Source organism: Chiloscyllium plagiosum, chromosome 5, assembly GCF_004010195.1.
Source record: "Chiloscyllium plagiosum isolate BGI_BamShark_2017 chromosome 5, ASM401019v2, whole genome shotgun sequence".
Taxonomy (NCBI): Eukaryota; Metazoa; Chordata; class Chondrichthyes; order Orectolobiformes; family Hemiscylliidae; genus Chiloscyllium; species Chiloscyllium plagiosum.
The window spans coordinates 25,819,701-25,840,600 of NC_057714.1; the positions used below are offsets into that span (position 1 = coordinate 25,819,701).

The 20,900-nt window shown below is 38.8% G+C and overlaps 1 protein-coding gene and 1 long non-coding RNA gene across 2 annotated transcripts in view; one reads left to right on the top strand and one right to left on the bottom strand.

Moving 5' to 3' along the window:
* The first annotated feature begins 741 nt into the window (after positions 1-741).
* On the top strand, positions 742-8,023 carry LOC122549770. The gene is made up of 3 exons (XR_006311655.1): positions 742-1,305; positions 5,023-5,160; positions 7,942-8,023. It is a non-coding gene; the product is annotated as an uncharacterized LOC122549770 (long non-coding RNA).
* A 4,415-nt stretch (positions 8,024-12,438) lies between these two features.
* The window catches only part of snx13 (sorting nexin 13), a 190,173-nt gene continuing 181,711 nt past the window's right edge, over positions 12,439-20,900 (bottom strand). Inside the window, exons 22-26 of the mRNA XM_043690995.1 lie at positions 17,717-17,782; positions 17,024-17,169; positions 15,842-15,910; positions 15,644-15,756; positions 12,439-14,415 (exon numbers count right to left, since the gene is read on the bottom strand). Coding sequence (XP_043546930.1) covers positions 14,168-14,415; positions 15,644-15,756; positions 15,842-15,910; positions 17,024-17,169; positions 17,717-17,782 — 642 coding nt within the window. The 3' untranslated portion in view covers positions 12,439-14,167. The remainder of the gene's footprint in view (positions 14,416-15,643; positions 15,757-15,841; positions 15,911-17,023; positions 17,170-17,716; positions 17,783-20,900) is intronic.

The following is a 20,900-nucleotide window of genomic DNA, read 5'->3' on the forward strand; positions in this document are numbered from 1 at the left end:
GATCTGAGGGTCAACCTTTTCATGCAGAGGGTAGTGCATGTATGGAACGGGTTGCCAGAGGAAGTGGTGGAGATGGGTAGAGTTACAACATTTATTTGGGTATGTGAATAGGAAGAGTTCAGAGGGATATGGGCCAAATGCTGGAAAATAGGACTAGATTAATTTAGGATATCTGGTCAGCATGGACACGTTGGACTAAAGAGTCTGGTTCCATGCTGTTTAACTCAATTACTTTTTACTCACCCCAAAAAATATCAGTTAACAATCAAGATGGGAAATTTCCATCCTTCATACAAATTTTAAATAGTTTAAAATAATTTCATTGTTGGTATCTTCTTTACACACTGTGTAGTTGCCCTGCTTTTCTGGGAAGGCAGGATGCTTAATCCCATCAATTAATTCCAGATAGTAGCATCAATGAAGTTTTCTTGATCTATATTGGAGTAGCACGGCAGCTCAGTGGTTAGCACTGCTGCCTCACAGTCCCAGGTTCAATTCCAGCCTCGGGTGACTATCTGTGTGGAGTTTGCACATTCTCCCCGTGTCTGCGTGGGTTTTCTCCGGGTGCTCCGGTTTCCTCCCACAGTCCAAAGATGTGCAGGTTAGGTGAATTGGTCATGCTAAATTGCCCGTAGTGTTAGATACATTGGTCAGAGGGAGGTGGGTTACTCTTCGGAGGGTCGGTGTTGGGCCGAAGGGCCTGTTTCCACACTGTAGGTAATCTAATCTAATCTATATTTGAGAACATGAATAAACAAATTAGCAAGTGTATAGAGCCATGAGGAACTTAAGAGACATTGAATTTACTTTGAGAAAGACACCCGCCTGTCCTAACTTACCTTTATTTGACATTTACTAATTATACTCAGAGAAATTCATACACTATCGCAAGATGCAACCGAGAGTGAATATCCAACTTAAATATTCATCCAGAAGAATAGGAAGATGTGGAAAGTTATTGAAAACAACTGCCTGTGGACAAAATTAGCTTTCATTGGAAAGATGGGTTAATCAGGAGAAACATGTTGAGACTAAATTATATACAAATTAGTTTAATTATTTGACAAGGTAATAGAAAAGCTTTGTCAATGTAGGTTTTGAACACAATGACCAATCAAAGTCATTCCAAAGTTACACAGGAGCCTTTTTAAGTTGAGGCAACTGGAACTTAGGGGAACGTGACAATATATACCCAGAATTATCTTCAACCAGATGTAGAGACTACAATATACAGAGCTTTGTAAAATACAGACCTGATTTATCAGTATGATATCAAAAACTAAGGACTTAAGTTTGAGAAGTCTGGTGAGTCAGAATTTTCTTTGTTCCATAGAGAACAGTTAAGAAGTGATCTAGTAATAGTTTACATGATAAATTTTAATCAGATAGATAGTGACAAACTGATCCCACTGGTGAGATGGTCAATAATCAGAGGTCGCAGAATTAAAATCATTGGCAAGAAATCTAGAAATGAGAATCTTATTTCACTTAGGCGTCATGATCTGCAGTGGAACACTACTTGAGAAGTTGGCAGGGAAGGATTCCATTAATATTATTGAAAAGGATTAGATTTGATTACTTACAGTGTGGAAATAGGCCCTTCGGCCCAACAAGTCCACACCGACCCGCCGAAGCGCAACCCACCCATACCCCTACATTTACCCCTTTTAACCTAACACTACGGGCAATTTAGCATGGCCAATTCACCTGACCCGCACATCTTTGTGACTGTGGGAGGAAACCGGAGCACCCGTAGGAAACCCACGCAGACACGGGGAGAATGTGCAAACTCCACACAGTCAGTCGCCTGAGTCGGGAATTGAACCCGGGTCTCTGGCGCTGTGAGGCAGCAGTGCTAACCACTGTGCCACCGTGCCGCCCACTAGGCGTTGGACTAGGGTTGAAGGATGATAAACTGAAAGAGTTTCAGGCAAAGCGTGGGCGCCTAGGACTTGGCTAAAGTTGCTCTTCTAAAATTTCAGGATAGAACTAAACTGACTGACCTTTTTCTGCTCTTTAAGTTTTGATTCAATGGCAGAAACAGAAAGTAAGAGAATACAATCACAGGAATCATTACATGACCTCATAGATTTTAGAGAAAGTTCCATCTCTATTTTGCTTTGTTTTTCAGCATATTATTTCTGTAAAAGTACATTGCCCAGTCAAAATAAAGTGATTGCAAAGTTGTTAACCATCCTCCCCACTGAAGTGTTAATCCCAACCTCTATAAAGGCTATTCACAGTAAATTCTTCAGTTCTCCCATTGATAACTGCTGTACATTCTACTTGTGTATCTCTGGTAACTCAAAGTGACAACTAAACTATTTTAACAAGAATAGTTTAAATTAATGCAAATTTACAAATTGGTCACAAAAATAAGTGAGATGTATTGCCATTGAAACAAGTTATGTCATGCTCACATATTGGGGACGTGCTTTTTCTGAATAGTCAGAGACAGATCTGTCGTAATGAATATTATGTGCTTTGGTTTTCACAAGGGAGAGTGAGATGTTACAGCTGGTACTTATGGCAATGATATTTTTAATTGTTGGAAAAGTTCAGTAGGTCTGGCAGCATCTGTGGTGACAAATCAGAGGTAACGTTTCGGATCTATTGACTCTTCCTCAGAACTGAAAACAAAAAGTGCTGGAGGTCACAGCAGGTCAGACAGCGTCCATGGAGAGAAAGCAAGCTAACGTTTTGAGTTTAGATGACTCTTCATCAGAGCTTACCTTCTCTCCATGGATGCCACTGTGGTCTCTAGCAATTTTTGTTTTCAGATCAGATTCTAGCATCTGCAGAAATTTGCACCTTCCTCAGAATTGGTTATCTTTGTTTCTGTCCTTCCTTCTGATTTCCAGCATCAGCTGTTTTTTTCGGTTTTTATATTTTTAATTGTGCCTGCTTCAGCCTTAGAATCTGAGGTGATTTTTATCTCAGATTACTTCTGATAGAGAAAAAATTAACTAACTTGAACTTAGAAACAAGTTTTAACTTCGTTCTAAGAAAACAAAAAAAGTACGTACTTTCAGCTTTGTGTTTGGAATAGAAGAAGCAATTGACAGTCCAATTGGAAAACAGTCATTCAGCATTTATGGTGAAAGAGAGACAGCAGGTCAAATGGTCATTTTGGTATCCTGATCTTGCTGTAAATGCAGGTGACAAATCCAGAAATGCTACCAGAAGTCCTGCAGTACCATTAGATTGGAATATCCATTAGAAAGGGGGAAGTATTGATGCAAATGGAGGAACAACCCCAGGTGTCTTGAAGTGGCACACTCCTCCATGAGGGTGCTGTGGCCCTCTTATAATTGCCACTATGTGATTATGGAGATTTGAGATGCAGATACATTCAATGAGGCGTGAAATGCACTCTGACCACTTCCTTAAAACTATCTTTTACTGAAAAGCTGCTCTAATTCATTATCCAGTCTTCAGCCATTGTGAGGGCACATCTGTTACCTGGAAAATTCCAGCTCACTACTCACTTAATCCTCAATGGTGCACTTAACCAGTCTAACTACCAGCCACAGTCTCTGAATGGGTACCTGCGACCTCTCAATTCAGGTTCAATGTTAATTGTCTGGAAGTAAGACTTGGCAGCTTGCTGGGCAGTACCAGGAAATTGTGAACTCAACCCTTTCAGTCTCTCTCTATTTATGACTGTAACAAGTTTCAAGCAAGTATGGAGGAAGCAAAGAGGTGAGAGTGTGGGAGGGACAGGGCAGAAGTGGAGGAAAAAGCTGATGAGAAGGTCTATGATATGGTTGGAGGGAAAAGTGATTGAATGACAAAAATGCTAATGGTGAAAGGCAAAAGGTGATTCTAATGGAAAAAGCAAAAGATGGTCTTGAGGAACTGTAAATGATTCTAAAGTCATTATCAATAACTACCAACCAAATGAAAACAATGATAATGGTTATTATCTGAACTTGTTAAATTTAAGATTGAGACAAAGTTGAAAGCTGCCTTATCAACAGAAAGCATGTTATTCCTCAAGCTTCTATTGAGTTATTTTAGAATAATTTGGGAGGTTATGGATAGACAGCTCAGAAGGGCAGTGAGACAGAGAATTATGATGACACATGACTGGGCATTCAAGGTCATCCTGGTTGACTGAACAGAGATGTTCAGCAAAGTGATGATTCAATCTAAAACCAGATTTTAAACAATGCATTAATTTAAATAATTCCATGGATTACTATGAATGCCAAGTGTTTGCTATAAATTCAATCACTAGAATGCTAAATAAGCTGTCAACCTGCTTTCAAAACCATTTATGGATATATTATGTCAGTTTGTGGAATTAACATCTCTTTTTCTACTTTTACAATGAAGTGTCAGCATCATGTACAGCAGGTCAGCTGTAGGTTAGGGTTAAAGTTAAGGTTAGCGTCACGTACAGCAGATCAGTTGTATGGTTAGGGTTAGGATCACATACAGCAGGTCAGGGATAGGGATAGGGTTAGGGTCAGGGTCATGTACAGCAGGTCAGTTGTCGGTAGGTAATTAGCTGAGAGTAACATTTGGAGCAAGACAGATTTCCATGGACTACTCCTGCTTGTAAGGGATTGAGAATCCATGTTGTTGGTATCACTCTTCCTCGCATTCAAGTCATCAGGGCTACTGCAATAATCAATCAGTAAAGAAAACATGCACAACCACTTTTCGAAAGGTGGTTTTTCTGGTAGTTTGCCCGTTGCACAAGAGGAAAGGCCACTGAGTAAGGCCCTCATGGCACCATGTGCAGAAATGCCAGATTATGTGTAAATTCCTTTGAGGGCTGTATGTTTAACATGAAATGTGTATTGAAAAGATAACCTGGAACTGACATACCTCATGACAATTAAGAGTGCCACACACTGCAAATGAAAGAAGTTGAAGGGTACTGAGTTTTATATAATGTCAAGTTTTAACTGTCACATAATGTACTTAAAAATTTTATGGGAAGTATATTTTTGGAAGAAATTATTGCATTAGTGTAGCAGCACTTCTGCTTAACTGGCCATTCTTTGCTTACAGAATCAGACAGTGAACATCAGCATTAATTTTTATCGTGCAAGACAATCAATCCAATCGTGATTCTACCCTTAAATGTTGCACATACTCAGCCTCAAGATAGTTTTCAGAAGTGGAGAACTCCAGCTGTCTTTTTCTACTGTAAGTCCAGGTACACTGGCTAGTATTGGGATTGCATTGCACTTTTGTGACAAGCAAGATGACTGTGCAATTATTAAATTCTGTATCACTGGGCTATTTCTTTCAGAGACAAAAAGTGTGGTGCTAGAAAAGCACAACAGATCAGGCAGTGTCTGAGGAACAGGACAGTTGATGTTTTGGGCATGAGCCCTTCATCAAGCGTCACACTTTTTGACTCTGACTCTCCAGCATCTGCAGCCCTCACTTTTACCATCTCTTTCAGAGAGTCAATTTGTTTGACTAACTACTGCCTCTTTTACCATAGCATTGCGTTTTACATCCTTGAATCCCCTTCAAGTCACGATTGATTATGATACCATCACCCTTTCAGATTATGCATTATAGATCATAAACAACTCGCTGCGTACAAGTCTATGTCAAATACAAATTACTGAAAATGAGGGGCCATCACATAAACTACCTGCCACCCTTCTCCTTGGAGATGGTGGTGGTTGTGGTTTTGGAAGGTGATGTTTAAGAATCCCTGGTGAATTTCTGCAGTGCATCTTGTAGATGGCATACACTGCTGATATCAGTGATAGTGGTGGAGGGAATGGAAATTTGCAGATATGGTGCTAATCAAGCAATTGGAATAAATAGCCATCTCTACTTTGCATGGACATTGTACATTAAGGCCATTGTCCATTGCCAGGGTGTATTTCTCCAATTGCATTAGTGTAATATTGCAAATCGACAGAGATACAAAAAATTAGGGAAGTGAACATATGGTTAAAAGAGTATGTGGGAAAGAGGGGTTCAACATTGTGGGGCACTGGCATCAGTATTGGTACAGGAGGGAACTGTACGATTGGGACCAGGATCTTAATGGAAAGGCTAGATGGAATGTTACTTTAAACTAGCTAAAGGAGGTGGGCTCAAGATAGGCAATGAAAGTTTCCAGAACAAGTAATAGAGCAGAGTATGGAAAGAGTGAGGAATCTAACTTCAGACACAGCAGATAAGGTGACAACTATGAAAAGGGGAGCAGCCAGTGCAAGCATGAGGGTGCTGTACTTAAATGCATGCAGTAAACAAGACAAGGTAAATGAGCTTAAACCGCAGATTGAAATTGGAAGGTACGATGTTGTAGAGATCACAGAGATGGGGCTGCAAGAGGATCAGAGCTGGGAATTAAATATCTAAGGATATGCATTCTAGTGAAAGGACAGACAAAAGAGGACAGTGGGCAGGGTTGCCACGCTAGTAAGAAACAAAATTAAATCAATAGCAAGAAGTGATAAAGGAATGGAAGGTGTAGAATCTGTATGAGTAGAGTACCCTCAAAGGAAAAAAACACGTTGATTGGAGTTATGTACAGGTCCCCTAGCAGTAGTTAGGATGTGGGGAAGAAAATAATTAGGAGATGGAAAAGGCATTATTACAATAGTCATCAGAGACTTCGACATTCAGAGAGTGGGAAAACTGGGCTAGTAACAGATCCCAAGAAAAGGTATTTGTGAAATGTTTAGAAGACATTTTTTTGGCAGAGCTCACTTGGGAATACGCAGTTCCAAAATTGGTGTTGTGTAATAAGGCAGACATGATTAGGGAGCCTAAGGTGAAGGAACCCCTAAGGGGCAGTCACTGCCATATGATAGAAAAAAAAATTGAGGTATATATTATTTTCTAAAGTTTTAGAAATCTGAAGCACAAATAGACTTAAGGCAATTCTGAACTAGGACTCAAAGTTAACATAAAGGTTCAATTGCCAGTTAGGAAAGCAAATACAATGTTAGTAATCATTTTGAGTGGTCCAGAATACAAGAGCAGAGAAATACTGATGAGGCTATAGAAGACTCTGGTCAGACCACATTTGGAATACCATGAGCACAGTTGTGTTCCACATCTAAGAAAGGATGAGCTGGCCTTGGGGGGTGTCCAGAGGAAGTAAACAAGAATGATCCTGGGAATGAAAGGCTTGTCATATGAGCAGTAAATCAGGACTCTGGGTCTGTACTCAGGGTTTAGAAGGATGAGGGAGAATATTGAAAGGCTCAGATCGAGTAGACCTGGAAAAAATGTTTCCATGAGAAGGAGAAACTAGGACCTGAGGGCACAGCCTCAGAGTCAAAAAGTGCAGTGCTGGAAAAGCACAGCCAGTCAGGCGGTGTCCAAGGAGCAGGAGAGTGATTCCTGATGAAGAGGTTATGCTCGAAACTTCGACTTTCCCGTTTTCGAATGCTGCCTGACTGGCTGTGCTTTTTCAGCACCACAGTCCTCACCTTCTCTCAGGCACAGCCTCTGAGACAAGGGATAAGCCTTTCGAACTAAGATGAGGAGAGTGTGTATCTGTGGAACCCATTGCCGCAGAAGATTGTAGAGGCTAAGTCATTGAGTGCATTTAAGTCAGAGACAGTTAGATTCTTGATTAGTAAGAGGATCAAGAGTTCCCAGGAGAAGGCAGGAGAGTGGGGATGACAAACATATCAATCACAACTAAACAGCAAAAGACTTAATGAGCTGAGTGGCCTAATTTTGCTCCTATAACTTATCATCTTATATAGTTTGAATGCCTATTTGAAACTAAGAAATGAAAGAAGTCATGTTAAACCCAATGCAATAGTCAGTTATTTTTCATGTACGCATTAATAATTTCTCAGTTTGATCTGATTATGATCCATTGCTTAGAAAATCAAATAAATTTACTCAATGAATTTAGTCTAATCTGGCAGACAAATGTATGTTTTCAATGCTCGCTTTAAAAAAGAAACTGTAATCTATGAACTTATGTTTTATAAACAGGCATAGGATATAACAGAGAAAAGCAGCAGCTGATTGTGTGAACCTCTGGAGAATTCTCATCTGACAGATGCAATGAGCAGTTTACAAGAAATGTAAAGCTGGCATTGCCACCAGTCTCAGAAATAGCTGAATTGACTATTGTATGAAGGTGGTTCTCAGAAGTGAGAGAGGAGGATTAAAAACTCACTGGAGACTGGACTACTGTAAACCTCAGTTGAGGGCGAGGCATGAAAAGACAATAAATTGTCAAGGCATTTTGAAAAGCATGAGAATTGTTATTAAGTACGAGATTACAAAATCAGGTCATCATCTAGGTCAGACTCCTCTTGGTTCAAAGCAGGCATATGCAAAATATATCACCTTACAGTGAGCTAACTCAGGCACTTAACATATCATCCCAGTTTAGTGCTACTTTTTGAGTCATTATATACTCAGCACTTTTGTTACCAAAATTGCAATTGTCCCCCTTAACACTGTTTTGAGGGACCATCAAGGTAGAAACTGCAGCAACTGTCAACCACCAGTTCATATTACCCTAATCTAATTAAACTGCAGATTAATACAAGTGATTGATTTCACACAAGTGGCTGTTTCTAATGTCGGCTGTGCTGATGTAACAGTGACAGCATTACTGCAGTCAGAAAGAATACTGTGGGAACAGTTCATGTAATGTTCTAGGGTTAAATGCCTTAGTTACAATGAGACCCAGTGTAATGAAATTTCATTGCCAATTGCATTCCATCAAAAAAAAAGCTGTCACAGATAAACTCAGTAGCAGCCAACATAGTTAACCATTGAATAGACATCAATATTTAACAACACAAGAATTCAGCTTATGGATAGAGTGAAAAATCTACAGCATCAACTGCAATCATTCTGCAAGTTTGATAACCTTCCCAACAGTATTACATTTTTCATAGCTATATTGAGAATACTGGCTGCTTTACTTGCTCAAAATAATTGGACTCCTGAAAGCTTATCTGAAAACTAAAAAAAAATTTTTTCCCCTGTTCTAGTCAAATATGCTTTGACTACATTACTAAAGAAATTTGGCTACAAATTTTCAAACATACTCTGATTTATATAATGGGTGCCCCTTTAAACAGACTGTCTGTATAAATTTCAACAACTGAGATAAAGGTCTGATAACTTTTAACTCAAAATCCAAATGTTAATACAGTTTCTTTAGCTCAAACTGCACCTTATACGCAATCAGTTTTCAGGTAATATTTCTCACCCACGCCATAAGCTGGATCTTTAAAATGCTCTATTTTTTTTTTAGAAGATCACTACTTTTATTTCTGTGTGTAATCAACAATCAGACTTCCTTCTAAAAAAAAAGGTTTTCTACAGGTGTTTTATACTAAGATAGTAAAGACAGAAAGAAGAGGCAATGGGTATATGTAGGAAACCAATTTCCATCCAAGATACAAGAGAATGATAGAGCTTAAGTAATTTAATAATTAAGTCAATTAATAAGTAATTTACATTTTGCTACATAAGGGTGAGAAGAAACTCATTGGAATTGGAAGCTAGACCAGGATTAGAAGAATGTTGGACCATAACCTTTCAAAAATAACAAATGTTTGGAAAGAGAATTTGCCTCAGAGGAATTAGTGGTGACCCCCTTCAAAGCAAGAGGCAAGGATAAGCAAGGTATTTATGGCATGAAATAATTAAGCATTGAAACATGAATAAGTAGGGATAAGTAAGGCTTCATCAATCTTATAATTCTTTAAAAAAATGCAGTGGTTTATTTAGATGCAAAAACATTTGATAAGGTCCATGCAAAAGAGATTTATTGCATCTATTACTTTTATTTTTGAACTGCTTTCGCTTTGCAGTCAAGAAGGATTTATTTATTTTATGCAGCTGATCCATGATGTTTTCTCTTCTTTAGTTGTTATGGGCTGAATCTTACTTTTTCTTGGCCAAGCCAGAGTTGTATTGAGTTTTATTTAATAGGATTTGCGCCAGAAAGCCTAACAATTTTTTCTAAACCATGTCTTATCAAACTAGTCTTGTTAACTATCTACCCCGCTCCTATATGGTGTACCTAATGTCCAACTCCAGAAGCACCTTGACTTGCACTGTTCCAGAACAACTTGCCATTCAGCAGATAGGCAGTGAAAGACTACCATCTCACCAACACATGTCCTGGTGCACAGAAGCCTTTCAATTGGGTATTGCCCCTTATCAGTAATGTCATGGCCCAGTAGCTGTAAAACCATGCTGCCTAGGGCATGTACCCCTTTCTGTACATAAACTCATTCTCTTAATCTTGTTGCTGCATTATCACCAAATCACACACTTTACCCATCCTGGTTACATCACATCTAAATCTCCAATGTACACTGTCGGCCCAAAGCCTGTCATTGCCCAATAGGGAACATCGTATAAATGCAAGCAATTGGATAAGTCCAAAGATGAGATTTTGTTTACAGAAAGCAAATATGAACACAGACAAAGCTGTGGCATTGTAACCAACAAATATTTAACAGTCCATGATGGTCTGTTGCACCCAGCTCTCACCTACTAAATGTGGGTGCCAAAGAACTAATGTAAAACTAAAGATGCTGGATATATGAGGGGGGAAAAAAACAAAATGGAAATTGCTACAGAAACTCATCAGGTCTAAGCAGGACCTCTCATTTATTTGTTATGCTTGCAGAGTGACGGTACTTAGGAATCTGGTGTTAGTTAAAAGCAATTGGCACCATGTCAGTGATGCTTGAATTTGGGCATCTCCACAAAGTTCAAATTAACAGCAAGAACATTACAAAAGGGCAATGCTGGCCAAAGGTGAACCATTATTCATGCAGCTTCCAAGGATGCTGTGTGAACACATACCATCGCTTCATCACCTTTCTGTAACAATAGCCTGTATCTTTGCAGTGAGAAGCTGAATGTTTGAGAGAGTCTAGGATAGGAGACATGGAGTACAGCAGGCACTTCGTTTTGAAGAACACGTGGCTGCTTAGCTGGCACGGCACCTTCAAGTTACTGGGCTTGCCAACCATGAAGGTGGATGAAGAGAAAATAAGGTTAATGTTTTGAGTTCTAAAGAATAGTCACTGGAATTGAAATGTCAATGTTCACAGGTGCTGCCAGACCTGCTGAGTTTCTCTATCAATTTCTGTTCTTTGTTAGTCAAAGATGCCCTGTGTGGTTTGTCAGGCCTGATGCAGCTGAGCTCCATCATGGACAAGGAGAGATGCATAATTGGAAGCTCCCATTTCCCCAGTTCCTCAAAATTCAACACATCGCCTCATTGTCTGCTTCAATTGTGCAGAGTACAGTACAGCAGGATAATGTGGCACATATAGTTTAAACTGTCCCCACCCATCTGAACAGAAGAACCATATATTAAACAACCCCTATCATCTATCCCATCACTGCGCTGGTCAACACATCCATCGGGGGTTATGCAATGGTATCACAGTAGGTAGCTCTTGTCCCCCAGTAACTATCTGTAAGACATCTGGACCCTCAAACTCAGCAGGTAAATGAGTGCTCCAGGATGTAGGAATTGTGGCAGCTGCCAGAATAGTCAACACATACCTCCAGGAAATGAGCACAGATCACCTACTCATGAATCCAACGAGCGCCTCCCTGTTGATGAATTCTGCAGCGTTGAAACAGTGCCCTCTCAGTGCCATGTGCACAATCAATGACATTCTGCACTTGGGGAACCAAGTTGTTTCTGAATCCTACTGCCCAGCTGCAGCATCAACCTTGTCAATGGGAAATGGACGAGTCTGATCTTGAACAGATAGTATCAGTCACTATCCTGATGGATTCGCGGGTGCATGACTGAGAGATCCCACACAGTTCATCCACTGCACCCTGGAAGGAGTCGTTCTCATAGATTTTCAGAGATTATCACCTTCACAGCCACCAGAAGAATAGCCTCCCACTCCTGCAGCCCTCAGGTCCTGCTTCAGTAACCAGCATGGCTCCAGCATGTCCTGGGCCATTCACAGCCCCACTCACCCCCAGGAAATGGAGCTGAGACCAAAAGTCTCTCGGCCTCCTGAGAGGCACTGTGGCTGTGACCCATCTTCAAGCTGGGTGTTACTGTTCCTGAGTTTGGCATCAACCCTGGTCCTCTGGCATCCATCTTTGCCTTCTTTAAAAAACAGCCATTGTGATGACTAGCAGCTGGGTGTAGGACTTCTGGTGGAAATGACCAACACTGGAAACAGAAGATTATTAGATCTCAGAAGAGGAATCAGTACCAAATCCTGTAAACAAGCACACTTCACCTCATAGTGAGGCATGCTGCAGCCTGCCAACAAGGGACATATCTCCATCAACCTCCACTTTCAGGCTTAGCACACCCAGCAACTTGAAGATGCCATGCCATTAAGCAGCCAGCATGTATTCAAAACAGTATCTGCTGCACTCCAAGTCTGTCCTTTCAGAGACTCACTCAAACATTCAACTTCTCCCTACATAAGTACAGGGAACTTGATATGAATGAAACGCAAGTAAAAGTCTTAGTTCAGTTAATACTTTATTTAGTGTGATACTTTTCATCATGTGTTCTATTGAACATTTTAATAGCATAATGCAAACTCAAAAATTTAGAGTTCCTCTTCAGTCTATTAAAAACCACCAAGACATTCTGATTGACATTTGTTCTTTCAGAAATAAGAAAAATTGACAGTACAATTAGGCACACTGTTGACACTGTACAATGAAATGCACAAATTCATTAATAGCTATTTACCATGTGCTCTTAAGATCCCCCTGTAGTTTACAAGCCGTGCTCGGATGAGGAAATTTCATCCGTGACAAGTGAGTTTACAAGGAGTGACTAGACTTTTAAAACAAGTCCTTAAATAAACTAATGCATCAACAACAGAATGCACGTTGTTGGGTTAAGACGACTGTTAAACATACATTGCAAAACATTTAAAATTTTTCATTTTACAATTTATTTAAACGCACATATGCTAAAGAAATATTGCACAAAATTAAAATCTCAGTATAAAGTATGTGGATGGGGCCCATTTAAATTAATTTCCATAAAGATGTTTGCTAGAAATAAGATTTGGTAATACGCAAATTACATTTTACAGATCATAGCTTTCTGACGATTGCAGAAATGGGCACTTATTTCTGTTGAAATATTTACCATACACAAGTGAAAACCAGTATTTGGAAACAATCCGGTCGGGTTAAAATGAGAAAACTATTTTTAAACGGGACATTTAAGGCTAATTTCAAATTATATTTGCTAGAGTGGCAACATTAATCTGATCAATCCTAATCAGAGCACTCACTTGTTATCTTGAACACACCCAACTTTAAAGTACATTAAAATCTCTGTACATTAAAATTTACAATAATCTCTGGAGGCTTTACGGTTGTATGAAAATACACGGCTCAGTAACTCCTTGACTTATGGACCAAGCACAGACATGTATGCAACTAAAAAAGACTGCTTTATTCAGCTGTTTTGACATGTGCAGGCAGTGGGTGGAATATAACCTATTCTTGTGGTTCTCTCAGATCAGTGATCAAGTTTTGAGATACCAGATCAAATCCACATCAGTTAAAATACCTAGAATTCTGTTCCTGCTTACAAAAGATATTCATTTAGGCTTTTTAGGGGCATATAATTGAACACATATTTGTACTCTTTTAATGCTGTCCTTTTTAAAACCGATGCCCATCAGCCATCACATTTTCTCAAACAAAAATGTTGATTTGTGCTGAATTCATCATTTGCTTTCCAAACTGGATAAACACTAGTTCATTCAAATGCAAAATCATAATTGTGCTTTGACCTATCCTTAAGCAATACTGCTATTCCCATTACCTGTCTGAGAGATGATTCAGTGGCTGCATAATTGATTTGACGCTAACTAGACACAAGGAGACAGCTACAAGATGCAGTTCAACCATGCATCTACAGCTCTTCTATTATGAATTAATCACATTTTCTCAATGAGCTTTGAAGACATTATAATAAATATAAAACAGTTATGATACACAGGAATATTATGAGAGAAAAGTGCATTAAAAACTCAAAAACAGCAGACAAACATCATCTGAAGTAAGCCAATGAGTCATGGCTCTAGAGGCTGGCACAAAAAGATGGCATCATAACTGCAGCTGTGTATGTTTCAGAGCCCCAGAGAAACTGCTGTAACATAGATTGAACTAGGGCAGGTGCACAAGACCCAATCCATAGGGCACAGTTTTCATGCTGGAAGTGTCACCTCTTTTGAGAGGAAGCAACTTGAACTGACTGAGACTTCTGCTTGTATTTTTGCAACCGCTGTGATCGTGAATGCAATTTGATGAAGAGCTCACGAAATTTGTATTGGGGAAAAAGCGTTTCAAGGAAGCCTTCTAGAAACACATAGACCAACCTTCGGTTTAACTGGTTATACTGGAACATCTCAAAGACTCGTAAAATGCCTTTCCGTGTTGTTTCAGCACCAATGATATGTTTTAGTTCATCTGAAAAGAACACACCAAAGTTAAAGTCGTCTCAAAGAAGTAGTACAAGAGGATAAAATTTTAAATATTTATATTAGCGAGATCTTTTAAACATGTCACTCTTGCAACCCATTACATGTTGAATTAAAACTAGAACTTGGGGGAAAAACAATCTCACTGCATATCAAAAAATATTGATGCTGGGTGACATTCTCCTTTTATTTCTACAAAGTGTCCAGAAGTAGTTTTACATTACACCTTTACTAAACCAGATGCAGGATGCATCTCCCATCCTCTGCAATCCTGGCGTGGTGCATTTTCTGCCCAGATATGGAGGTTGATGACTGAATAGTATTGTGGATTGGTTCTCTATCCTTAATCTCTGGATTCTAATTCATTTCAGAAATTTGGAAAAGTTTCCTTTTCATTGTTATATTTCAATGAAATTTATGGATACTCAACACAGCATCTGAGTTTAATGGCTTCGTTTCAAATTTGGCACTTACATTTAAAGAGCCACACAACATCTCCTCTTCTTCAGGCAGCTGAGCAAATTTGGCATGACAGCGAATACCCTTACTAACTTATATCGGTGTGGCATTGAGAGCATGCTGTCTGGATGTATCACTACCTGGTATGGCAACTGTACCATTCAAGATAGGAGACGGTTACTGAGAGTGGTGAACTAGGCCCAGACAATCACAAAGGCCAACCTCCCATCTATAGAATCTATCTACCAGGCCCATTGTCAAGGAAAGGTTGCCAGCATTCTCACCCTGGGAATGCTTTTCTACAACCTCTACCATCGGAGAGAAGATACAGAGACCTGAACACACGCACCAGCCAGTTTCGTAACAGTTTCTACCCAGTTAGAATACTAAATGGTCTCACAAACTCTTAACAGTCGACTATACCTGTGTTTTTGTTTTTGCTACTGTTTACCTATTATTTACTATCTATGCTACTTAACTATGTGAGCTGCCTGTACTGTTCGCAAGGCAAAGCTTTCCACTGTGCCTTGGTACACATGACAATAAATTCAATTCAAGGGGTGATATGGGAAACAGAAAAATCCCACTGCGCATTTGATGTAGAGGACTAAGCAGAATTTAGTAGCATAACAATTACATCTCTATTGGCGAATGAACTAGTGTTACGTTCCAATAAATGCTCATTTATTTTAATCGGAATCATAAAACAATAACACAAATAGAAGATATATTTAGAATTAAGAATGAATGTTGCTTACCTGGCATAATCACCAGCATCTTAGTCTTAGCTGCCACCCTTGAGCGCATTCTTATAGCCTTTTCCCTGCGTGGTGCACTTTCTGCTAAGATACCATTAGGCCAGAATGAATCTCTGTCAACAAAAATTACAAATTATTTTAAACTAACAAAAAATAAATTCATGAAGCATGTATAACTTTATTTTTTAAATTGGTTACCTGAATCGTTTTACAGTTTCTGCAACTTGCTCTGGCGAAGTCATCCAATCAACATGGTCCACAATTTTTCTAGAAGTGAAAAAGTATTAGAATTGAATGCAAAACTTGACAAGTTCACAAAGATACATTTCAGAATATCTATTCAATACTGCCCTCAAAATGAAGTTCATCTTGTGATGCCCCTTTAAGAACTAAGTTGATTTCTGGAAAAGCACCTTGCTTCCAGTACTTGAATATGTGATCAAGTCACCGCAAAAATAAACTTTCGATAAAGAATCAACAAATTTATTAAAGAGGAGAGTAGATTGTGTACGTGCTTTGGTTTCAAGTGCAATTTCAGAACAAGCCGAGTGTCAACCCGAGATCAGGAGAAATTCTCTGTGTTGGCTAAATGAACAGCAGGAAGTTCTTGAATGAGGAGACAATAAACAAGATGCTAGCGAGGCCTTTTCTGATTTGAGATGTCTACAATCATGGAATGATGAATGGAGTAGATCTGAAAAGGACAACCCTGCTGGAAGAAAGTAGAAATCTCAACTCACATACGTATCTATGAATCAGCAATCAGGCCAAATGGTTAATCTTCAAGCTTCTAAGTAATGGATTTGAGTTTTTAAAGAGGCATAAGTAAAGCAAGAATTGAAAGAATTAAGTAATAATGTGTAACTTTGCTCTTTGCACTTTTAATATAATGTAACTGACTATTTAGGATACAGTGCAATTTGTTTGCTGTTGTAGTAGAATTATTTTGTTTTAAATTTCAAACCTTATGGCTTACTACTTTTAGTATGCTTGTGGATTTTCAGACTCTTAAAACTAAGTATATTACTGTCTCTACTGAGATCATAACAATACCTGGATAGCCTCTTTCAGTAAGATGGGAGACACACAAATGTGACAAGTTGTAAATATCATCAACAAGTTGAAATTTTCTCTATCTTGAGCAAGTTTTCAGGTTGGTACAGATAATGTTATTTCTGGCTGTAAAGCAGTTACATACTTTTACTGGAAGATACTCCAGCACCCCAGCTCAGAATGGATACAACTTTCTGCAAATGGAACTAACGTATTTGCATTCCCGTTTTAGTTCATATCACAAGACACTAAATTAATGGCAAACTTAAGATTATAACATTTTATAGTGAAAGATGTATTAATTTGGACAGCTTAGTTTAATCAAACCTGTTGATTGTGTCCCCATAAGTTGCTCGGATAAGCTGCTGAAGTAAGTTTTTGATATTTCTTCTTAACCAGTGATTTTTATCTTTTAAATCAAATACTTCATCCATGAGAAGCAGCATAACTCGGAGAGGAATGTTGTCATCAACCTGTATCAGGAAATAATAAATGTAATTATAAATGAAAAATTATATACAAGCCTTTAGGCATTAAAATTAACTTAGTCACTACGCAAAGCCAAAATGGAAATTTGATGGTTCTCTAATTTTAACATGGGCAACAGCATTCAATTCTTAATATCCATATTTTCCTAGAATGTAGAAATGTTACTTGAGAAGCTGTCTACCCCACTAAGGCTGAATAAAGTTTTCACAGGACACACTAATAGCAACAAGTCATTAGGATAGAAGAACAGAAATATTCTTCAAGACATAATTTTCCCATCTTAATAACAAAAACAAAATCCAAAACCTATTAAGGAATCTTATCAGAACTCAATGGACCCGAGTGGATTATTCAGCAGCAAAGCTACATTAAAAGCAATACTTTAGCAACAGAAATAAAAAGAAAAATCAGTCACTCTCAAATACAAAGCAATATATTTCAAAGTGAAAAAGCAATAGCAAGTGTTAATAAAAAAAAACCTCAGCATCTGCTGATTTCCAACACTCATAAACATTTAAAAAAGTAACTCACATTATCATCCAACTGGGCAGAAACACGAACATGTTCACTATCTTCTTCTGGCTTCAGTGGAGGAACCTGCATCAAACGTTGGACAAGTCTGTTAATATTATTTGCAATACAAACACAAAAAAGTTGTGAAATTGAGAAAAAGAAATCTTTGAACTGATAATATTTTCCACCAACATGCATTGTTTGATGTAAGAAATCTGCTCCATTCTTAGAACTGTCTGCCACTAAGATGTTAACAATTTTCCAGTTCTGGTTTCTTTTATATTCCTAATTTTAAATTGCTTAAATATTGTTTGGTCTTCAGTTTTGGCCTGAAAGTTTTCAAATCCCATTCCAAAAAGTTTTCAACAAAATTATATTAATTAAAGAGAGAAATTCAGCTGAAAGATCCATCAGTAACTTACTAGGAAAACAAAGGCAAGTATTAAATTTGTTATGAAAAACAATAGTAAACATGAAGTTTGAGAGGAGTTTTAGAAACCTAAATGTGACAAAACCATTAATAAAAACATTTAAAACAGAGTAAATTAGTCATAAATATAAAGAAAACTGCATGACTAAAACTTACAGACAGAGACAGGAGGAATTATCATGGACATTGAGGAAATGGCAGAGGAATTTAACAAATATTTGTCTTTACAGCAGGAGATAGAGCAGCAGCAAAGCAGGGGGTTAGGGAGTGAAAGGAAGAGAGGCAACTTGAGTGACAAAGTTAATAAAGTAATTAATAGCAGCAGAGAAAATATATTGGAGAAACTAAAGGGACAAAAAGCCGATAAAATCCTACACATTGACAGTCTAACTCTAGCACCCTAAACCTGGTGGCTAGAGGGAAAATGTATGTTCTGATTGTAATTCTCTAAAGCTCTTTAGATTGCAGAATTGTCTGAGTGCACTGGAAGTTTGCAAATATAAATGTTCAAGAAAAAAGTGAGGAAAAGAACAGGGAACTATAGAGCAAAAGGAAAATATAACACAGAATAGAAATCTGAAGTAAAATACTGAAAATACTCAGTAGGTCTAGCAGCATTGATGGAAATTTTCAGATAGCAGGCTGAAATAGCAGGTCTATAGGGGAAAATCTGTTTGAGAATCTCAGGAAGGAAGTAAAAGTGAGGTGTTTGTGGATGGTGACTACGTGCTGTAAAACAATGGAGAGAAGACCCCCAGAGTTGATGAGATTAGTTCTGGAAAGAAAATAACTTGCTGTTGAGTAGTAATTTTGAAATAGATACACAGGCATGTGATAGCTCTCCAGAGATGCCAACATACCACTGAAATATAAACCAGTTTATATGGCACCAAACTTTATTGCAGAAAAATGCTGGATAGACATGGTAGAGGCTCTGAGGTCCTTTCCATCAATTGACCAAGAATCATTTGCACTCTCACATGGGATTGGGTTGTACTGAAAAAGTTTACAGGTTGATATTTAACATGTTTGGTCACCTTGGCCATTGAGAGTTAGGATGAGACTTGAGATGAAGCCCCTGGCTCAAAGGCTAGGATGCTACCCACTGTGCTACATGACGTCACATGAAGAGAGAGAGAGACTGCTTAAGTTACTGGACAACAATGTGGCAGGTGAAAAGCATGACATTATCCACTTTGCTAGTAAGATTAGAAAAACACTTTATACTAGTACGTTAGTATAATAGCATACTAGTATGAAAATGCCTGATCTTGGAAGCTATGCAGGCTCTTGTGGAGTTAATACTTGGATAGAAGACTGCCAGGTATAATCGGCTTCTTTGCCGTTCAGAATTTGAAAATGGCATCAGAAACCAAACCCTCCCCTCGGGATTCTGCACCCTTCAACTTGAGCTGAGTAAATTATTTTTGAGCCTTTCAAAAATGGCACACAAAGCGGTTCCCTATATGGACTGCTACTGAATGCTCTCTACTGCCTTGGCTCTGTCCACCGGCCAGACTTTCTACCACCTGTCAGCAGAGACCTGCAGTGAAGGATACTTTATGAGGGGGGGTCCTCCTCCTTTCCATAGATGATCTAGGACAGAAAGCGTTGCAGCTCCATCAAATAAAAAATTAAGTATATTCATATTTGGGAGGACACATATTTTTTGTGACCTAGAAGAGTCAGTTTCCGATGTTTACTTTGAAAGTTTTTGTTTGCAACCTCTATTTATTGTTTTTTTTACAAAAGCTGTTTTTAGACTTTTGGTTATAATTCAGCCCATGCTCCTAATTTATGGGAAATCTGTATGGAGGGGCCAGGCAGAACACTTGATCATCTCATGGACCTGGTCCTGGCCAAGAAGACTATCAATTGGTCCAGGCAGCAGGCCATGTAGAGGTTTCTAACACCTGACTATTTGGCTTTCTTCCATGGTTACATCTATACTAGGGTGCCCATGGAGAGGGCATGCGCAGAGTCCACTGGCATAATAGACCATCAGGTACTAGTGGCCACTGCAGGAGGTGGGGTGCATTATCACTCCCATCAGCGATATTCTGATTTAATGTTGGTACATTTCCATTTTAGGTTTGTCTTAATTACTTGATTTTTTTTTGTTACAAGTACATCGAGAAGCCTAAAGGGATGTTGGCCCTATTTATGGGAGTAGGAGTATAGAGTAAGTAAGTTTCACTGCAACAGTACAATGTGCTGGTAAGACCACATCTGGTGTATTATGCCCAGGTTTGGCTCCCTTCAGTGAAGGCTGTTCAGAGAAGGTTCACTCGGATGATCCAGTGTCTGGAAGGAAATGTCTTATGAGCAAAGGCTTAACAGGTTGGGATTCTGTTCAGTGGAGTAAAGAAGAATGATTGAAACATATAGATTCTTAAGGGGCATAACTGGGTGAACATTGAGAGAATAGTTCCTCTCATGGGAGAGTCTAGGACCAGAGAGCACAGTATTAGAATACATTTAGGGCAGAGATGAGGTGGAACTTCCTCTCTCAGAGGGTTGAGTGTCTTTGGAACTCCTTGACCTAAAGAGCTGAAGGGACAGAATCTTTGTGTACATTTAGATTGATTCTTGAGCAGTAGAGGATTCAAAGATTACAGGGAAAACACAGGAAAGTGGACATGAGGAATGTCAGATCTATATGGTCCTATTCAATGACGAAGCAGGCTTGAGGAGCTGGATATTGGCCTACCTCATTCCTAGTTCTTTTGAAAGATTTAGGTGTACTCATTCTAGGAATCCAAAATTAACATG